The following is a 20,165-nucleotide window of genomic DNA, read 5'->3' as shown; positions in this document are numbered from 1 at the left end:
CTGCCACCCTAACAAGCAGTAGTTTCCACCTAACCCGAGATGCATAAAATAATTAGCATGAAGTATTCCATTCCATGTTTTGATCAATGATAAAGAGAAAGAGGTAAGGAAACTCAAAATGAAACAGCAGGCACGGACAAAATATGTTATATATTTATGTGTTACATGAGATATTTTGATACAGGAACAAAATGTCAGATAACCACATCAGAGTAAATGGGGTAGAAATGTTTAATTAAAAAAAAAATCTCTTGGGATACGTACCAACTTCGCCTTGAGAATGTATACTATAGGGAGAAACCGTAACGACTAAACACTGAATAATCCTTCAGGCTAGGTTAATTGAATTTACCCATGGGTTGAAAACTTAGCTACTGGGTACGATGTTCAGTAGTTGGGTAACCCATAAACTACAAACCCAACCCCAGCATTAAGTGATATATCCATGTAATAAACATGTACATGTACCCCTACATCGAAAATTTCAAAAAATGAAAACTCAATTTAAAGATGAAAATGTAATAAATGTTTAACAAATTGTAATGTATTTGTTTCATTGAAAATTACATAATTTAATTTCATTTTTTAAAGATTTCATTTGAAATTAAATTAGAATTTTTTTTTTTTTTGAGACAAAGTTTCACCAAAGCTGGAGTACAGTGGCACTATTTTGGCTCACTGCAACCTCTGCCTCCTTGGTTCAACTGATTCTCTTGCCTCAGCCTCTCCAGTAGCTGGGATTACAGGCACCCACCGCCACACCTGGCTAATTATTTTTAGTAGAGGTGGGGTTTCGCCATATTGGCTGGTCCTGAACTCCTGACCTCACATGATCTGCCCTCCTCCGCCTCCCAAAGTGCTGGGACTCCTGGGCATAAGCCACAGCGCCAGGTCAAAGAGTAAATTAGAATTTAATATAAAAACTAATCAACAGCTGGGCAAGGTGGCTCACGCCTATAATCCCAGTACTTTGGAAGGCCGAGGTGTGCAGATTGCTGAGGTCACCAGTTCAAGACCAGCCCGGCCAGCATGGTGAAACCCCATCTCTACTAAAAATACAAAAAATATCCGGGCATGATGGTGGGCACCTGTAATCCCAGCTACTCGGGAAGCTGAGGCAGGAGAATCACTTGAACCCGGGAGGCAGAGGTTACGGTGAGCTGAGATCACGCCATTGCACTGCAGCCTGGGCAACAGAGCAAGACTCCGTCCGTCTCAAAACAAACAAACAAACAAACAAAAAACCGTAACTAATTAAAATCATGATAAACAGAAACTGAGATGTACAATGACACGTAAAGTTCTCCTTCCTCATCCCATAAAACCCAATTTCTCACCACAAAACCATCCATTCCTTACACTTGTTGCCTTTCAAATACTTTTATTAAAGAACTGGTGGGGAAGGGAAAAGTGTGACAATTCAGAGTAGGAAAGAGGATGGACATTAAAAGAAAGGGACCCAAAGTCCAGGACTGCGCTTCATCTTCCTGTCAGCATTTCTGCCTGCCTGGCCAGCCTGTCTGCCTGCAAGGCCTTGGCCAGTCTCTCCCTGGCTTTCTTCACCCTCCTGGCCTGTCTCCGGATATCTGCAGGAGTCACCAATTGGCCAGAGAGGGGCAGTGGGAGCTGACAACCCACTCCCGGGGTTGGCCCCCCTGCCACAGCTGGAAACTGCCCAGGGGTGGGCTCGGGCCGGCTGTGCACACGCTCAGCACCAGCTCTGTCCGGAGGAGAGTCACCGGCCATCCCCAGTGCAAGGATACTTAAGACACTCTCCAAATGCCGTGGACTTGAACCTTCTCCTTGGCTGCTGCAGGGCTGCAGGGCCTGCATTCTCTGGTAGGCGCAGAGTTGCTGAGGCTTCTCCAGCTGCTCATCCCCTTTTCTGCGCCTGACGTGGTTGTCAGGATGAGACCTGATCCTTGTCACCGGCCTCTGGAAGATGCAGCTGGTGAGTCTCATGGGGAGAGCAGACCTCGCAGCTCGTCTCCGATGGGCCTGGGCCATGTGGATTTCTCGTTTCTTCTGTAAAGCCCGGGGCATCATGTTTCTTTTCAGCTTCCCCTTTCAAAAGAAAAGAAAATGTGAAATTTCAACCAAATGGAGGCTGGAGAAGATCAGCTCTGGGGGCCTCTCTCAGCTCAGTGGAATCTTCCCACCAGCCTCTCTTTCTGGGGAAACGTGTCTCAAATGGCAATGTACATCCTCAGGGTTTGTTAAACTCAGACCTCTGGACCTGAACCCAAGTAAGTCTGGGGTGGACCCTAGAGTCTGCATTTCTCCGCGTGATGCTGATGCTGCTGGCAGAGGCTCCAGGCCTTGACACTGGGTCCTGGGACCTCAAAAGGCTGATGCGAGTCAAGGACTAAATGCTCAAGGTCATGACCCAGGGCCAGTTCCACACCTTGTCCCTCCTCATCCTCCTCGGAGCACACCCCTCTCTTCTCTTCCGTGCCACTGTCAGTTGCACACACGCTGGTGCCTCCTAATCCATCCCCAACAAGACACCGGGACCCCAGACTTCTCTGTTAACCAAGACCTCACATTTCTCTGTATCTCTTTCTACTGTGCTTCAGGACACAACATCATTTTCATAGCTCCTTGACTCTGGTCTCCAAAGAAATCGTGCACTCGCCAACCCTTAAATACTCACTGCCACACCCAGATCCCACCTTCACCTGAACGCCTCCTGCTCATGAAGAGAAACCTCAGAAACACCATGTCACTTTCTGTTTCTAAAAGCTCAATTAACTAGATTATACCATGAGAGAATCTTTTGATGACATACTGAGAAAGATGATTAGGTGCCTCCTAAGATTTGAAATCCTTTCTTGCTCTAACTCAATTGGAAGACTCTAGTCTCATAAAGCTGTTTCAGATACAAACTTTATCAGGGCACTTTCTATTTTAAAGCCTTCATTTCTGTCCTTCTCATTTCATTTCTGTTGTCCTGCCATTAAGATTAATACCACCCCTTACACAACCCAAGGTGTTCCCGTTTGGAGGGAAAATTATTTAGTCCCCTTAGTTACAGGGCACCTATGATGTGCCCAGCTGTGCGGTAGAACCCCTGATCCAGAAGTAAACTTCATAAATCACCACTCTCTTGATTTTTATCTTGGTGAGAAGGAAGACATAATAAACACACTAAAAACAAATTTCTGGTGGAATATCAGACATAAGTAAAGTTCCATGATGAAGAAGGGAGAGACAGAGAGGGATGGAAGGAGGAGAAACAGAGAAACAGAAAAGAAACTCACCACAATGAATCGTGACAGTGTGTTTAGGGAATAAGTAACTAATCATGAAATGTAACCAGAGAACTAATGTTTTTTGTCTTTTTAAAAAAACGGACCAAGCAATTTCTGGTTCAGGAGCTTTCCAGAGAGGGAGACAATTTGAACACTGCAAGGCCAAATAATACTTCTTCCCTTTCCTAGTGATGTTGGATTTTTTTAAAAAAAATCAAAGCTATTATCCCCATATAGTGTCATGGGCAAAAATGAGAATACTTTGAACATTATTCAACAAATATTAACACCTAAGGTATAACTTTCCACAACATCCAGTTTTAAGAACAACCCACTGCTAACTGTAAAGATGTTTTACGGAAAGAAAAAGGACACATATGGACATTCTTGTGATCAATAAAAATCCCGTACTCACCAGAACAGGTGGGCTTGGAAAAGAGGTGAACGCAGATTCTCCCATAGCTGTAGAGTTGGTCTTGCTGACCCCACTCTTGAGATGCAGACAGCCCTTGGCTTGCTGGAAAATGCAGTGACTTCTGCATCTGGTTCCCCTTTTTATACAGAAAGGGAGTGATAATGCAATCAGTGGATAATACGCAGGGAACACCCTGTCTCCGCCCATTGGATTTGAGGCATTTCTAAATCTTTACACAGAAACCAATGTGGTGTTACCTACACAGAGTGTTAGTAGATAAAGAATTTAATACGTGTGTGTGTGTGTGTGTGTGTATGGCGGGTGGTATTTACAGTTAATATCAGCATTTTAGATATGTTTCCTTTTTCTCCCAGTCTTCCGAACATCTTTGAATACTTTCTATAGAAATAGAAATGGAATTGTCTATATACATAAATGCTCATGTAATATTTGATTTAATAACAAAAACTAAAGACCATTTAAATGCTCTTCAAGAAAAGAAAGCCCAAAGCTTTTATTCACAATCCTATAGAATATATCACACAGTTGTTGCAAAGAAATTACTACTTTGGCCGAGCGAGTGGCTCACGCCTATAATCCCAGCACTTTGGGAGACTGAGGCAGGCAGATCACCTGAGGTCAAGAGTTCAAGACCAGCCTGGCCAACATGGTGAAACACCATTTCTACTAAAAATACAAAACTTACCCTGGTGTGGTGGCTCGTGCCTGTAATCCCAGCTACTGGGGAGGCTGAGGCAGGAGAATCAATTGAACCTGGGAGGGAGAGGTTGCAGCGAGCCGAGATCACGCCACTGCAGCTCAGCATGGGCGACAGAGTGAGACTCCATCTCAAAAAAAAAAAAAAAGTTCTATTTTGTGCATTTACATTTAATATAATTACCAGTAAATTTGAAATTGTTTCAATCATCTCATTTTTCCTAGGTTTTGACTTAACCGATTCATGTTCCTTTTGCCTTTACTTGACGGACTTTGAATTAAATATGTTTATTACTTTATTGTTCTCTCCATGAACTTGCTAGTTAGAGCCGTAGAAATCTGTGTAGTTATGCTAATAATTAAATCATATACTCTGATACAATTAACTACTTTAACCCCTCCCACAAAATGCTAATACTTAAGAACATTTTTAATTCTCTTTTTAGCTTTTTCTGACTTTTGTATTACCATTCTCATGCATATTAATTCTACATATATTTTACTGTCCAGGAGACATTTCTAGTATTGCTTCATAAAGCAATATGCACTAATATTTACCTAGAGATTATCTTGTCCATTCATCTTTGCTCCTTTCTGCATTTCTAGCATTCCATCTGGGATTATTTCCCTGTGGACTTGAGAATTCATTCTAGTATTTTTTTTCTAATTCAATGCTGCTAACAACTAATTGTTTTCCTTTACATTTTTATTTAGGCATCTTTATTTGGGGGCAATATTGCTGTCAGGTATGGGCATCTGGTTTGACAAATTTGTTTCAGCATATTAGAAATGGTGCCCCACTGATGTCTATCTCATTTTACCTGTGTTGAGATGTCAGCTGTCAGGCTTTTCCTTGCTTCTTTTTTTTCTTCTTTTTTTTTTTTTTTTGAGACGGAGTCTCGCTCTGTCACCCAGGCTGGAGTGCAGTGGCGCAATCTTGGCTCACTGCAAGCTCTGCCTCCCGGGTTCACGCCATTCTCCTGCCTCAGCCTCTCCGAGTAGCTGGGACTACAGGCGCCCGCCACCACGCCCGGCTAATTTTTTGTATTTTTAGTAGAGACGAGTTTAACCTGGTCTTGATCTCCTGACCTCGTGATCCACCCACCTCAGCCTCCCAAAGTGCTGGGATTACAAGCGTGAGCCACCGCGCCCGGCCTTCCTTGCTTCTTTGGTTTCCACATTCTCTAAACTCTTCCTCGTTGTGGTTGGTTTGTAGGCCACGGTGTAGCTCATTATTGTTTCCTGTGTATTTCCTTTGCCTAGAGGGTGTGGAGTCAATTGCATCTGTGGGTTGATGTCTTTCATTGGTTTGGAAGGTGCATATGTATCCTTCACTTCTGATATCCATTCTTCTCCAAGTTCTCTGTAATCTTTTAATCACATCCCACTTGTCTCTGAATTTTCCAGTGTTGTTCATGCTTCTGTGGGAATATTTGATCTTGAACCTTGTTCCTCTTTGCTAATCTACCTTTTTTCTAGGTTCAATCTCATTTTAATTTTCCTTCCTTCCTTCATTCCCTTCCTCCCTCTTTTCTTTCTCTTTCTTTCTCTTTCTTTCTTTCTTTCTTTCTTTCTTTCTTTCTTTCTTTCTTTCTTTCCTTTCTTTCTTCTTTCTTTCTTCTTTCTCTCTCTCTCTCTCTTTCTTTCTTTCTCTTTCTTTCCTTCCTTCTTTGGAGACGGGGTCTCACTCTGTCACCCAGGCTGGAGAGCGGTGGCATGATCTCGGCTCACTGCAACCTCTGCCTCCTGGGTTCAATGATTCTCCTGCTTCAGCCTCCCAAGTAGCTGGGACTACAGGCACACGCCACCACACCCAGCTTATTTTTGTATTTTTTGTAGAGATGGGGTTTCACCATGTTGGCCACGGTGGTCTCAAACTACTGACCTCAAGTGGTTCACCTGCCTTGGCCTCTCAAAGTGCTAGGATTACAGGCGTGAGCCACTGTGCCTGGCCGAATTTCTTATATTCTTAGTTTCAGTTCTAAGTATAAAACACAGTAAATAGCTTTAATTAAAAACTAGGTAGAAGAACAGCTTCACAGTCAATGAGGAGACAATCTTTCTTCTTGATACAATGAAACTCTAAATAGAAAGGAGAAAATTCAAATTTGAACCATATTAAGATACATTAAGAGCAACTATTCATTAAAATACATCAGTAAGGGAGAATGCGTGGAAACCGGAGTGGGGGAAGAGATTTTGATTCAGTACCCCCAGGAAAGTACATCAAGCCAGAGTATATAAAAAAATTTTTTTTAATATTAAAAAAGAATAATGTCAAACAAACAGAGAAAAATAATGAAAACACACTTGAAACTGGGTGAAAAACTTGAATGGATCCTACACAAAAGAATATAAACAAGTGACCGTAAAAAATTATTATTATTATTATTATTTTGAGGTGGAGTCTTGTTCTGTCACCCAGGCTGGAGTGCAGTGGCACGATCTTGGCTCACCGCAACCTCTGCCTTCCGGGTTCAAGCGATTCTCCTGCCTCAGCCTCCTGAGTAGGTGGGATTACAGGCTCCCACAACCACGTCCAGCTAATTTTTGTATTTTGAGTAGAAACAGGGTTTTACCATGATGCCCAGGCTGGTCTTGAACTCCTGACCTCAAGTGATCCACCCGCCTTGGCCTCCCAAATTGCTGAGATTACAGGCAAGAGCTACTGCACCCGGCCTAAATGACCAGCAAAATTTGAGCAAATGTTTAACCCTTTTAGCTTTAGGGAAATGCTAAAAAAATAAAAATTACAATGAGATACTATTACACAGACATCAGCTTAGCTAAAGGGAAAAACACAGAAACACCAAGCGCTGACTAGACTATGGAGGGACCAGTCTTTCCTGTAAGGATAGTGGGAGTTTAAATTGGAATACCCACTTTGGAAAACTATATGCAAACATCTATTAAAGCTGTATAGGGCCAGGCACGGTGGTTTATGCCTGTAATCCCAGCATTTTGGGAGGCAGAGGTGGGAGGATCGCTTGAGCTCAGTAGTCTAGAACCAACTTGGACAACGTAGGAAGACCTTATCTCTACAAAAAATAAAATATAAGTATTGTCAGGCATGGTGATGCGTGCCTGTAGTCCCATCTACTTAGGAGGCTTAAGTGGGAGGATCACTTGAGCCCAGGAGATCAAGGCTGCAGTGAGTTGTGATTGAGCTACTGCACGCCAGCCTGGGTGACAGAGCAAGACCCTGTCTCAAAAACAAAAGTTGTAGGCTGGGTACATTGGCTCACGCCTGTAATCCCAGCACTTTAGGAGGCTGAAGCGTGTGGATTACTTGAGGTCAGGAGTTTGAGACCAGCCTGGCCAACGTGGTGAAACCTCCTCTCTATTGAAAATACAAAAAGATTAGCCAGGCATGGTGGCGTACACCTGTAGTCTCAGCTACTCGGGAGGCTGATGCAGAATTGCTTGAACCCAGGAGGTGGAGGTTGCGGTGAGACAAGATTGCGCCACTGCACTCCAGCCTGGGTGACAGAGAAAGACTGTCTCAAAAGAACAAACAGGCGGTGGCTCACGCTTGTAATCCCAGCACTTTGGGAGGCCGAGGCGGGCAGATCACCTGAGATCAGGAATTCAAGACCAGCCAGGCAAACATGGTGAAACACCGTCTCCACAAAAATACAAAAATTAGCTAGGCCTGATGGTGGGTGCCTGTAATCCCGGCTAGTCGGGAGGCTAAGGCAGGAGAATCGCTTGAACCTGGGAGGCGAGGGTTGCAGTGAGCCGAGATTGTGCCACTACACTCCAGCCTGGGCAACAGATCCATACTCCGTCTCAAACAAACCCCAAAAGCTGTATATACATCTACCCTCTTCCCTTGCACACAGCATTTATCTCAACATTGTGCATGCGTGCCCACCAATTTCATGTTCTGAGGGGCACAGAACCTGCAATCATAATAGCTCTTGTCAGAAACCAGCCAATGAATAGCAGGAGAATGAATAAATACTGGGGCATCTGCACCCATCGGATCTTCTCACAGCAATCAGAACTCCCAAATGACAACCAGCACAACCTTAAGCCTTGATCTCTCAAAGCTGAGGTTAATCCACACCCAAGACTGTGCATACCATGTGGTTCCCTACACGTGAAACAAAAACCAGCCAAACTAATCCTAGGTGCTGTTACAACAGAGGGTGCCTTTGTGGGAGGCAGGACAGGGTGGCAGGAAAAGGCACCTGGGGATGAATCCGCTATGCTATTCATTGATTTCAGTGCTAAGCATGAGTGCGTTCAGTTTGTGAAAGTTCATGAAGATGTACGTGTCTGATTTTTTGCACTTTGCTCTATGTAAGTTCTATGCCAATAACAGTTGAGCAAAAGAGACTGAGATATTAACTCCTGCTTATGGCCAATCTGTAGCAAACTTCCACCCCATAAAAGCAACCTCAGGAATACCGCCTTGTATGCTGGGAATTTGCTGAAAGAGTAGATTTCAGCTACTCTTTCTACACACACATACACAAAGGTAATTACATCGGGAGACAGATAAGTTCCTTTGCTTCATTTTAGTAATCATTTCGCTACATATATGTGCATCAAAACATCATGTATGCCTTAAATATATACAATTAAAAACAACACAGGCTGGGCGCAGTGGCTCACACCTGTAATCCCAGCACTTTGGGAGGCTGAGGCGGGTGGATCACAAGGTCAGGAGATCGAGACCATCCTGGCTAACACGGTGAAACCCTGTCTCTACTAAAAATACAAAAAATAGCCGGGTGTGGTGGCGGTCACCTGGAGTCCCAGCTACTTGGGAGGCTGAGGCAGGAGAATGGCGTGAACCTGGGAGGTGGAGCTTGCAGTGAGGCGAGATAGCACCACTGCACTCTGGCCTGGGCAACAGAGCAAGACTCCGTCTCAAAAAAAAAACAAAAAACAAAAAACAAAAAAAAAAACACACACCTGGGTGCAGTGGCTCGCACCTCTAATCACAGCACTTTGAGAGGCTGAGGCAGGTGAATCAGTTGAGGCCAGGAGTTCGAGACCAGCCTGGCCAACATGATGAAACCCTGTCTCTACTGAAAATACAAAAATTAGCCAGGCATGTTGGTGGGCACCTGTAATCCCAGCTACTTGGGAGGCTGAGGTACATGAATCCCTTGAACCCCGGAGGTGGAGGTTGCAGCAATCTGAGATCACGCCACTGCACTCCAGCCAGGGTGAGAGAATTTGTCTCAAAACAAACAAACAAACACCCAACACTTAATAGATAAAAGGCAAAAAAAATACAATTTCAGCAGCCTTGGTCTCTGCAGTGACTACTCAGTTTTTTCTTATGATTTTTCATGATCTTTTCTGTGTGTAAATCCTCCTGGTTTGATCTTTGCGGATGCAGAGAGATACTGGCTATTTTGCCAATTTGGACCTGGGACTAGGAAGTTTAAGACACAATTAGGGCCAGGTGTGGTGGCTCATGCCTGTAATCCCAGCACTTTGGGAGGCCAAAGCAGGAGGATCACGAGGTCAGGAGATCGAGACCATCCTGGCTAACACTGTGAAACCCCATCTCTACTAAAAAATACAAAAAAAATTAGCTGGGCGTGGTGGTGGGGGCCTGTAGTTCCAGCTACTCGGGAGGTTAAGGCAGGAGAATGGTGTGAACCCAGGAGACAGAGCTTGCAGTGAGCTGAGATCACACCACTGCACTCCAGCCTGGTCAACAGTGCAAGACTCTGTCTCAAATTTAAAAAAAAAAAAAAAAAGACACAATTAGCTTACATATTTAATCATGTAGGGCAATTTCAAGGTACTGATGCCTCCCTCAGCACCTCAGCAAACTCCATTATACAGATACAAATGATCCTGCCTGGGATCCGGACACCAGTCCTTTTAAATTTTACTGTGAAATTCAAATGAGCTGCAAAATCTTAGACCTCTTGAAATGACAGAAATGTCCTCTTCTTGACTTAGAATTGAAGGACTTGGAGTTCTTTTTTTTTTTTTTTTTTTGAATTAGGGTCTGGCTCTGTCACCCAGGCTGGAGTGCAGTGGTGTTATCTCAGCTCACTGAAAATTCCACCTCCCAGATTCAAGCAATTCTCCTGCCTCAGCTTCTCGAGTCACTGTTATTACAGGTGCCCGCCACCAAGCCTAGCTAACTTTTGTATTTTTTTTTTTGAAACAGAGTCTCGCTCTGTCATGCAGGCTGGAGTGCAGTGGTGCGATCTCGGCTCACTGCAACCTCTGCCTCCCAGGTTCAAGCAATTCTCCTGCCTTAGCCTCCTGAGTAGTTGGGATTACAGGCGCCTGCCACCATGCCCAGCTAATTTTTGTATTTTTAGTAGAGACGAGGTTTCACCATGTTGGCCAGGCTGGTCTTAAACTCCTGACCTCAAATGATCTGTCCACCTCGGCCTCCCAAAGTGCTGGGATAACAGGTGTAAACCACTCTGCCCGGCCAGGACTTGGAGTTCTTAAAAATAATAATAACAATAAATTATGTTTGCGAGGCTGAAGTGGGCAGATCACTTGAGATCAGGAATTCAAGACCAGCCTGGCCAACCTGATGAAACCCTGCCTCTACTAAGAATTCAAAAATTAGCTGGGCGTGGCTGAGCTCGGTGGCTCATGCCTGTAATCCCAGCACTCTGGGAGGCTGAGGTGGGCAGATCACCTGAGGTCGGGAGTTTGAGACCAGCCTGGCTGACATGGTGATATCTCGTCTCTACTAAAAAAAATACAAAAAATAGCCGGGCGTGGTGGGGGGGCGCCTGTAATCCCAGCTACTCAGAACTCGGGATGCTGAGGCAGGAGAATTGCTTGAACCTGGGAGGCAGAGGTTGCAGTGAGCTGAGATCACGTCATTGCACTACAGCCTGGGCAACAGAGCAAGACTCTGTCTCCCAGAAGAAAAAAAAAAGAAAAAAAAATTAGCTGGGCGTGGTGTCTCAGGCCTGTAATCCCAGCTACTTGGGAGGCTGAGGCAGGAGAATCACTTAAACCTGGGAGGCGGAGCTTGCAGTGACCTGAGAGCATGCCACTGCACTCCAGCCTGGGCAACAGAGGGAGACTCTGTCTAAATAAATAAATAATTAATTAATTTATGTTTTGCTGGCCGCTGCCATAGGCATCTGGAGACACTTGTCTGGAAGGCGCCCAGGTGTGAAAACTCTCCCAGGTGTGTTTTCTGCAAACCAAGGTTCAAAACCACAGGCTCCAAACCAACCAGGGAAGTGGTGTGTCATCCTTGGCTGTCCTTTTGGCCTTTGGGGGATTGTAAAATTCCTATAGCCCAGGCTGCATCCAACATCAGTGGAATAAAAATGTATAGGGGTGGGTGCTGCCATTAGTTTTTCAAACTCTCCAGGAGATTCCAATGTAAGTTCAGGTTGGGATACAAATAAAGTACATTTCTTCCCATTTAAACTCTACTGGCTATACGTGAATGGTACGATTGCTCTGTAGCCTTGTCTGCACTTGGCATTGCTGTTTTTTCATTTTAGCCAAACAGAAGTGTATATGAATATCTCATAGTGATTTTTCATCAGCGTTTATCTGAAGCTAAACAGAATTTGGACATGTGTTCAGGATTGTATTGACCATTTATTTATTCTTTCTTCAGTAGTGGCTACTGAAGTTTTTCACCCATTTTGCACGTAAATTTTTAGTTTTTTTTTTTATTTGATGGACATCTTTCTATTCTGTATTCTGGCTTGATGTACTTTACTGGATGCACATCATGCAAGTATCTTTTCCGCTATGATTTTCTAACACCCATTTCTCGCTGCATTTTCATTAATAGGAGATCTTTCTTTTTTTTTTTCAGATGGAGTCTCACTGTCGCCCAGGCTGGAGTGCAGTATATTTTATCTGTATATTGGAGTTTCCTGGGGAGGCATTGGTACATTGAAATTGCCACAACGTGATTAAATACATAAGCTAATTGTGTCTTAAACTTCCTAGTCCCAGGTCCAAATTGGCAAAATAGCCAGCATCTGTCTGCCTCCCTAAAGATCAAGCCAGGAAGATTTATACAATGAAAAGATCATGAACAATAGTAAGAAAAAACTGAGTAGTCACCACACAGACCAGGGCTGCTGAGATCGCATTTCTTTTTTATTAGGTCTGTTTATTTAATAGGTGTTTTTCTTTTTGTTTCTTTTTTTTTTGAGATGGAGTCTCACTCTGTTGCCCAGGCTGGAGTGCAATGGTGCAATCTTGGCTCACTGCAACCTTTGCCTCACAGGTTCACACCATTCTTCTGCCTCAGCCTCCCGAGTAGCCGGGATTACAGGCATGCACCACCATGCCCGGCTAATTTTGTATTTTTAGTAGAGACGGGGTTTCTCCATGTTGAGGCTGGTCTCGAACTCCTGACCTCAGGTGATCCGCCCGCCTCGGCCTCCCAAAGTGCTGGGATTACAGGCATGAGCCACTGCGCCTGGCCGACAATTCGATTCTTATCTCCATGGAATGCTTTCAAAGATGTTTGAAAGAATGGGAGGAAAAGTAAACATATCTAAAATGCTGATATTAACTGTAAATACCACCCCTCCACACACACGTATTAAATTCTTTTTCTACTAACACTCTGTGTTGGTAATACCATATTGGTTTCTGTATAAAGATTTAGAAATGCTTCAAATCCAGTGGGTGGAGACAGGGCGTTCCCTGTGGATTATCCGCTGATTGCATTATCACTCCCTTCCTCTGTAAAAGAGGAGCCAGATGCAGAAGCCACTGCATTTTCCTGCAAGCCAAGGGCTGTCTGCATCTCAGGAGTGGGGTCAGCAGGAGGAACTCTACAGCTGCGTTCACCTCTTTTCCAAGCCTGACTATGCTGGTGAGTATGAGACCCTTATTGAATATTGACTGAAATAATGTCCATTTGTATTCCTTTTTCTTTCTGTAAAACATCTTTACAGTTATTAGCAAGTTGTTCTCAAAACTAGATGCTATCTCGTGGAAAGTTATACCCTAGGTGTTAATATATGTTGAGTAATATTCAAGGTATTTTAATTTTTTGTCCATGGAGCTATCTGGGGATAATAGCCCCGATTTTTTAAAAGTCCAACAACATCACTAAGAAGGAAAAGAGGTATTATTTGGCCTTGCAGTCTTCAAATTGTCTCCCTCTCTGGAAAGTTCTTGAAGCAGAAATTGCTTGGTCCCTTTAAAAAGAATTTAGCTCTCTGGTTAAATATCATGATCAGTGAGTCCTTCCCTAAACTCACTGTCACGATTCATTGTAGTGAATTTCTTTTCTGTTTCTCTGTTTCTCAACTCCCTCCATCCCTGTCTGTCTCTCCCTTCTTCATCATGGAACTTAATTATATCTGATACCCTATCAGAAATTTGTTTTTAGTGTGTTTATTATGTCTTCCTTCTCACCAAGATGAAAATCAACAGAGCGGTGATTTATGAAGTTTACTTCTGGATCAGGGGTTCTACCGCACAGCTGGGCACATCATAGGTGCCCTGTAACTAAGGGGACTAAATAATTTTCCCTCCAAACGGGAACACCTTGGGTTGTGTAAGGGGTGGTATTAATCTTAATGGCAGGACAACAGAAATGAAATGAGAAGGACAGAAATGAAGGCTTTAAAATAGAAAGTGCCCTGATAAAGTTTGTATCTGAAACAGCTTTATGAGACTAGAGTCTTCCAATTGAGTTAGAGCAAGAAAGGATTTCAAATCTTAGGAGGCACCTAATCATCTTTCTCAGTATGTCATCAAAAGATTCTCTCATGGTATAATCTAGTTAATTGAGCTTTTAGAAACAGAAAGTGACATGGTGTTTCTGAGGTTTCTCTTCATGAGCAGGAGGCGTTCAGGTGAAGGTGGGATCTGGGTGTGGCAGTGAGTATTTAAGGGTTGGCGAGTGCACGATTTCTTTGGAGACCAGAGTCAAGGAGCTATGAAAATGATGTTGTGTCCTGAAGCACAGTAGAAAGAGATACAGAGAAATGTGAGGTCTTGGTTGACAGAGAAGTCTGGGGTCCCGGTGTCTTGTTGGGGATGGATTAGGAGGCACCAGCGTGTGTGCAACTGACAGTGGCATGGAAGAGAAGAGAGGGGTGTGCTCCGAGGAGGATGAGGAGGGACAAGGTGTGGAACTGGCCCTGGGTCATGACCTTGAGCATTTAGTCCTTGACTCGCATCAGCCTTATGAGGTCCCAGGACCCAGTGTCAAGGCCTGGAGCCTCTGCCAGCAGCATCAGCATCACGCGGAGAAATGCAGACTCTAGGGTCCACCCCAGACTTACTTGGGTTCAGGTCCAGAGATCTGAGTTTAACAAACCCTGAGGATGTACACTGCCATTTGAGACACGTTTCCCCAGAAAGAGAGGCTGGTGGGAAGATTCCACTGAGCTGAGAGAGGCCCCCAGAGCTGATCTTCTCCAGCCTCCATTTGGTTGAAATTTCACATTTTCTTTTCGTTTGAAAGGGGAAGCTGAAAAGAAACATGATGCCCCGGGCTTTACAGAAGAAACGAGAAATCCACATGGCCCAGGCCCATCGGAGACGAGCTGCGAGGTCCGCTCTCCCCATGAGACTCACCAGCTGCATCTTCCAGAGGCCGGTGACAAGGATCAGGTCTCATCCTGACAACCACGTCAGGCGCAGAAAAGGGGATGAGCACCTGGAGAAGCCTCAGCAACTCTGCGCCTACCGGAGAATGCAGGCCCTGCAGCCCTGCAGCAGCCAAGGAGAAGGTTCAAGTCCACGGCATTTGGAGAGCGTCTTAAGTATCCTTGCACTGGGGATGGCCGGTGACTCTCCTCCGGACAGAGCTGGTGCTGAGCGTGTGCACAGCCGGCCCGAGCCCACCCCTGGGCAGTTTCCAGCTGTGGCAGGGGGGCCAACCCTGGGAGTGGGTTGTCAGCTCCCACTGCCCCTCTCTGGCCAATTGGTGACTCCTGAAGATATCCGGAGACAGGCCAGGAGGGTGAAGAAAGCCAGGGAGAGACTGGCCAAGGCCTTGCAGGCAGACAGGCTGGCCAGGCAGGCAGAAATGCTGACAGGTGGATGAAGTGCAGGAGGAGGGGGTGCTGAGAAGCTGTGGGGTGTGGCCCCGGAGTTGGGGCGTGAGTCAGTGGGGACAGTCCTGGGTTTTGAATCCCTATCTTTTAATGCCTGTCCTCTTTCCTGCTATGAATTGTCACACTTTGTACTTCCTCACCTGTTCTTTATTAAAAGCATTTGAAAGGCAACACGTGTAAGGAGTGGATGGTTTTGTGGTGAGAAATTGGGTTTCATAAGGCAAAGAAGGAGACTTTTATATGTATGTCATTGTACATCTCAATGTCTGTTTATCATGATTTTTATTAATTTTTCTTTTCTTTTTTTTTTTTTGAGACGGAGTTTCCCTCTCGTTGCCCAGGCTGGAGTGCAATGGCGTGATCTCGTCTCACCGCAACCCCTTCCTCCCGGGTTCAAGCAATTCTCCTGCCTCAGCCTACTGAGTAGCTGGGATTACAGACATGCACTACCACACCTGGCTAATTTTGTATTTTTGGTAGAGATGGGGGTTTCACCATGTTGGTCAGGCTGGTCTCAAACTCCCGACCTCAGGTGATCCGCCTGCTTTGGCCTCCCAAAGTGCTTGGATTACAGGTGTGAGCCACCGTGCCTGGCCTGATTTTAATTAGTTTTTCTATTAAATTCCAATTTAATTTTAAATGAAGTTCTAAAAAATAAAATTCAATTATATACTTTTTAAGCAATATGATTACATTACGTAATTTAATAAAGTACACTGATTTTAACATTAAATTTTTATTTTGAAATTGCATTTTCATTTTTATTTTTTAGATTCAGGGGAACATGTATTTGTTGATTTTATTAATATATTTTGCTTAATGGTATGGATTGGGTTTCTAGGGTGCTCATTACCCAAACGGTGAACATTGTATACAAAAGGTAATTTTTTTTTGTTTTTACAAAAGATAATGTTTCAGCCAAGAAGTAATTAAGTTATTCTATGCTGAAGGATCATTTAATGTTTTGTAGTTACGTTTTTCCTTTTTTTTAACTTTCTTTTATTATTTATTTATTTATTTATTTTTTGAGAGACAGTCTTGCTCTGTCACCAGGCTGGCGTGCAATGGCACGATCTCAGCTCACTTCAACCTCCACCTCCTGGGTTCAAGCGATTCTCCTGCCTCAGCCTCCCAAGTAGCTGGGACTACAAGCGTCCACCACCATGCCTGGCCAATTTTTGTATTTTTAATAGAGACAGTGTTTTGCCAGGTTGGCCAGTCTGGTCTCAAACTCCTGACCTCAGGTGATCTGCCCACCTCGGCCTCCCAAAGTGCTGGGATTACAGGTGTGAGCCACCGCGCCCGGCCTGTATGCGGATTTTCAACTGCTGGCGGTGTGGGGTCAGTGCCCAGACCCCCAAGATGTTCAAGGTTCAACTGTATATGCTGATAAAAATGTCAATTCACTAAGAAGAAACAAAACTATGAAAATGTACTCACGAAACCACAGAGCCCAGAAATATAAGAAGCAAAGATGAACAAAATTTAAGGTGGAAAATAGATGGTTTTACAAGAGTTGGAGACATTAATATTGCTCTTGCAATAATGCATAGACCCAATAGACAGCAGATTAATCATGAAATGGGGTATTCGAATAAACTATAGACCAACCTGGATGCAAAGCCTACCTAGAGCACTGCATTTAACAACAGCGGAGTCGTCATCCCTCTCAAGTGCAGTAGAACATTCTCCAGGATAGACCATATGTTCGGCCATGGGACAGGTCATAACAAATTAAAAAAAAAACTGAAACTACACAAAGTATCTTCTATGATTGCTCTAGAAAGAAGCTAGAAATTCGCAATAAAAAGAATGCTGGAAAATTCAGATATGTGGAAATTAAATAGCCGACTGATAACCAATGGTTTAAAGAAGAATGCACGGCCGGGTGCGGTGGCTCACGCCTGTAATCCCAGCACTTTGGGAGGCCCAGGCAGGTGGATCACCTGCGGTCAGGAGTTCAAGACCAGCCTGGCCAAATGGTGAAACCCCGTCTCCACTAAAACTACAAAAATTAGACCAGGCGCGGTGGCTCACGCCTGTAATCCCAGCACTTTGGGAGGCCGAGGCGGGCGGATCAGGAGGTCAGGAGATCAAGACCATCCTGGCTAACACAGTGAAACCCCGTCTCTACTAAAAATACAAAAAATTAGCCGGGCGAGCTACTCGGGAAGCTGAGGCAGGAGAATGGCGTGAACCCCTGGGGGGTGGAGCCTGCAGTGAGCCGAGATCGCGCCACTGCACTCCAGCCTGGGCGACAGCGAGACTCTGTCTCAAAAAAAAAAAAAAAAAAAAACTACAAAAATTAGTTGGGCGTGGTGTCATTCGCCTATAATCCCAGCTACTCCGGGGTTGGGGGCGCGGCGCGGGGGTGGGCTGAGGCAGGAGAATCGTGTGAACCCAGGAGGTAGAGGTTGCAGTGAGCCGAGATCACGCCACTGCACTCCACAGCCTGGGCAACAGAGTGAGACTCCATCTCAAAAAAACAAAACAAAACAAAAAAGAATGCACAAGTGAAATTAGTAAATACCTTGAGAGAAATGAAATTGGAAACACAACATATCAATGTCTGTGAGATTCTGTAGAAACATTGCTCGCAAATTTAAACCTCTAATAGGTTTCTTCAAAAAAAGAAAAAAGATATCAAATTAATTATCTAACTTTTAATCTCAAGGAACAACAAAAAGAATAGCAAAGTAAATTAAAAGCAGGCAGAGAGAACGAAATAAAGATTAGAATGAATATACATGAAATAGAGAATATAAAAACTACAGAGAAAATCAGTGAAACCACAGGTTGGTTCTTTAAGATTGGCAAACTGACAAACCTTTAGGTAGGCTAGGTAGGCTGTCCTCAGTGACAGAGGGCAAATGCAAATAAATACATTAGAGATGAACATGGAGACATTATTACTGACCTTGCAGAAATAAAAAAGGAGAATATAATGAAGTATACATGAATAAATTCTGTAATGTAGATGAGCAAATTCCTTAAAATGCACGAATTATTAAAACAGATCCAAGAAGTCCGGGCGTGATGGCTCATGACTGTAATCCCAGCACTTTGGTAGGCTGAAGTGGGAAGATCACATGAGGCCAATGAGGCCAGTAGTTCGAGACCAGCCTGGCAACATGGTGAAACCCCATCTCTACTAAAAATACAAAAAATAGCCAGGCATGGTGGTGCACACCTGTAACCTCAGCTACTCGGTGGCTGAGGCACGAGAATTGCTTGAACCGAGGAGGCAGAGGTTGCAGTGAGCCAAGATCACGCTATTGCACTCCAGCCTGGGCCACAGAGTGAGACCTTGTCTCAAAACAAAAACAAAAATAAAAAACAAAGCAAATTCAGGAAAAAATACAAAGTTTGAATAGCTCTATAATATGAAAAAAGGTTGAATTAGTAATAAAAAACAGTCCTACAAAGAAAAGCTCACAATTAGATGGCTTCACTAGTGAATCGGATCAAACCTTTAAAATCCCCCAAAAAGTAGAAAAGGAGGGAACACACTGTAACTTATTCTATGAGGCCAGCATTTCACTGGTAACACACCAGACAAAGACATAACAAGAAAACTATAGACCAATACCATTAAGATAATAGATTAAAAATCTCCAATAAAATACTAGCAAATCAAATCTAATAGCATATTTGAAAAATTATATACCATGTCCAAATGGAAAATACCCCAGGAAAGCAAAGGACATTCAACTTAGTTAAATCAATCAATGTAATCTACCACATTAATAAAAGGAAGAAGGCCGGGCGCGGTGGCTCATGCCTGTAATCCCAACACTTTGGGAGGCTGAGGTGGGCAGATCATGAGGTGAAGAGATCGAGACCATTCTGGCCAACATGGTGAAACATCGTCTCTACTAAAAGTACAAAAATTAGCTGGGCCTGGTGGCGCTCGCCTGTAATCCCAGCTACTTGGGAGGCTGAGGCAGGAGAATTGCTTGAACCTAGGAGACAGAGGTTGCAGTGAGCCGAGATCGTGCCACTGCACTCCAGCCTGGTGACAGAGTGAGACTCCGTCTCAAAAATAAATAAATAAATAAAATAAAAATAAAAGGAAGAAAAAAATCATGATTTTAAAAAATGCAGCAGTTCATTTGATCAAATCCAATACTGTTCATGAAAACGCACTCAGAAATAATAAGAGGGAACTTCCTTAACATGATAAAGGACATAAATGAGAAACCACAGCTAACATCATAATTGATAGCAAAAGACTAGCTGCTTCACCTCTAGGCCCAGTACGAAGACAAGGAGTCCATTTTCACTTTGTTATTAAACATTGTTCTGGAAGTTTTAGCTAGAAAAATTAAGCAAGAAAAGCAAATAAAAGGCATTCAAATTGGAAAGGAAGAAGTAAAATTATCCCAATTCCCAGATGACAAGATTCAATACACAGGCAATCTCAAAGAATCCACAAAAAATGATTAGAGCAAATTTTTAAGGCTCCAGGGTACAAGATCAATATGCAAAACTCACTTGTGTTTCTAAATATTTCAAACGAATTCTCCAAAGAGAAAATTAAGGAAATAATTTTATTTATAATAACATCCAAAAGAGTAGAATACCTAGGTATGAATTTAACTTAAAAGGTGAGAGATTTGTACTAAAAAGTAGAAAACATTGCTGAAAGTAATGAAGAAAGCTTAAATATATGGAAAGACATCCCATATTCATGGATCAGAGGACTTGGAATAATTAAGATTACAACACAGTCCAAAGCAATGTATAGATTCAGTGAAATCCTTATCAAAATCCCAGTGG

The 20,165-nt window shown here is 43.6% G+C and overlaps 2 protein-coding genes across 2 annotated transcripts; one reads left to right on the top strand and one right to left on the bottom strand.

Moving 5' to 3' along the window:
• Window positions 1-1,362: 1,362 nt before the first annotated feature.
• On the bottom strand, window positions 1,363-3,782 carry LOC129461257 (putative methyl-CpG-binding domain protein 3-like 3). The gene is made up of 2 exons (XM_055240286.1): window positions 3,667-3,782; window positions 1,363-2,064 (listed from the first exon to the last, which is right to left on the bottom strand). The coding sequence occupies exons 1-2, from the start codon at window positions 3,709-3,711 to the stop codon at window positions 1,480-1,482; spliced, it is 630 nt and encodes a 209-aa protein (XP_055096261.1). The 5' UTR covers window positions 3,712-3,782; the 3' UTR covers window positions 1,363-1,479.
• Window positions 3,783-12,185: 8,403 nt separating this feature from the next.
• On the top strand, window positions 12,186-15,438 carry LOC129460176 (methyl-CpG-binding domain protein 3-like 2; the record flags this gene model as incomplete). Its single annotated transcript, XM_055237834.2, has 3 exons — window positions 12,186-12,265; window positions 13,063-13,186; window positions 14,792-15,438. Coding segments are annotated over 3 exons (789 nt in total), but the record flags the coding sequence as incomplete, so codon positions are not given.
• Between the last annotated feature and the right edge of the window lie 4,727 nt (window positions 15,439-20,165).

Source organism: Symphalangus syndactylus, chromosome 13 (genome assembly GCF_028878055.3).
Source record: "Symphalangus syndactylus isolate Jambi chromosome 13, NHGRI_mSymSyn1-v2.1_pri, whole genome shotgun sequence".
NCBI lineage: Eukaryota > Metazoa > Chordata > Mammalia > Primates > Hylobatidae > Symphalangus > Symphalangus syndactylus.
The sequence above is the reverse complement of the archived record's forward strand: the minus strand, read 5'-3'. Positions and strand labels throughout refer to the sequence as shown.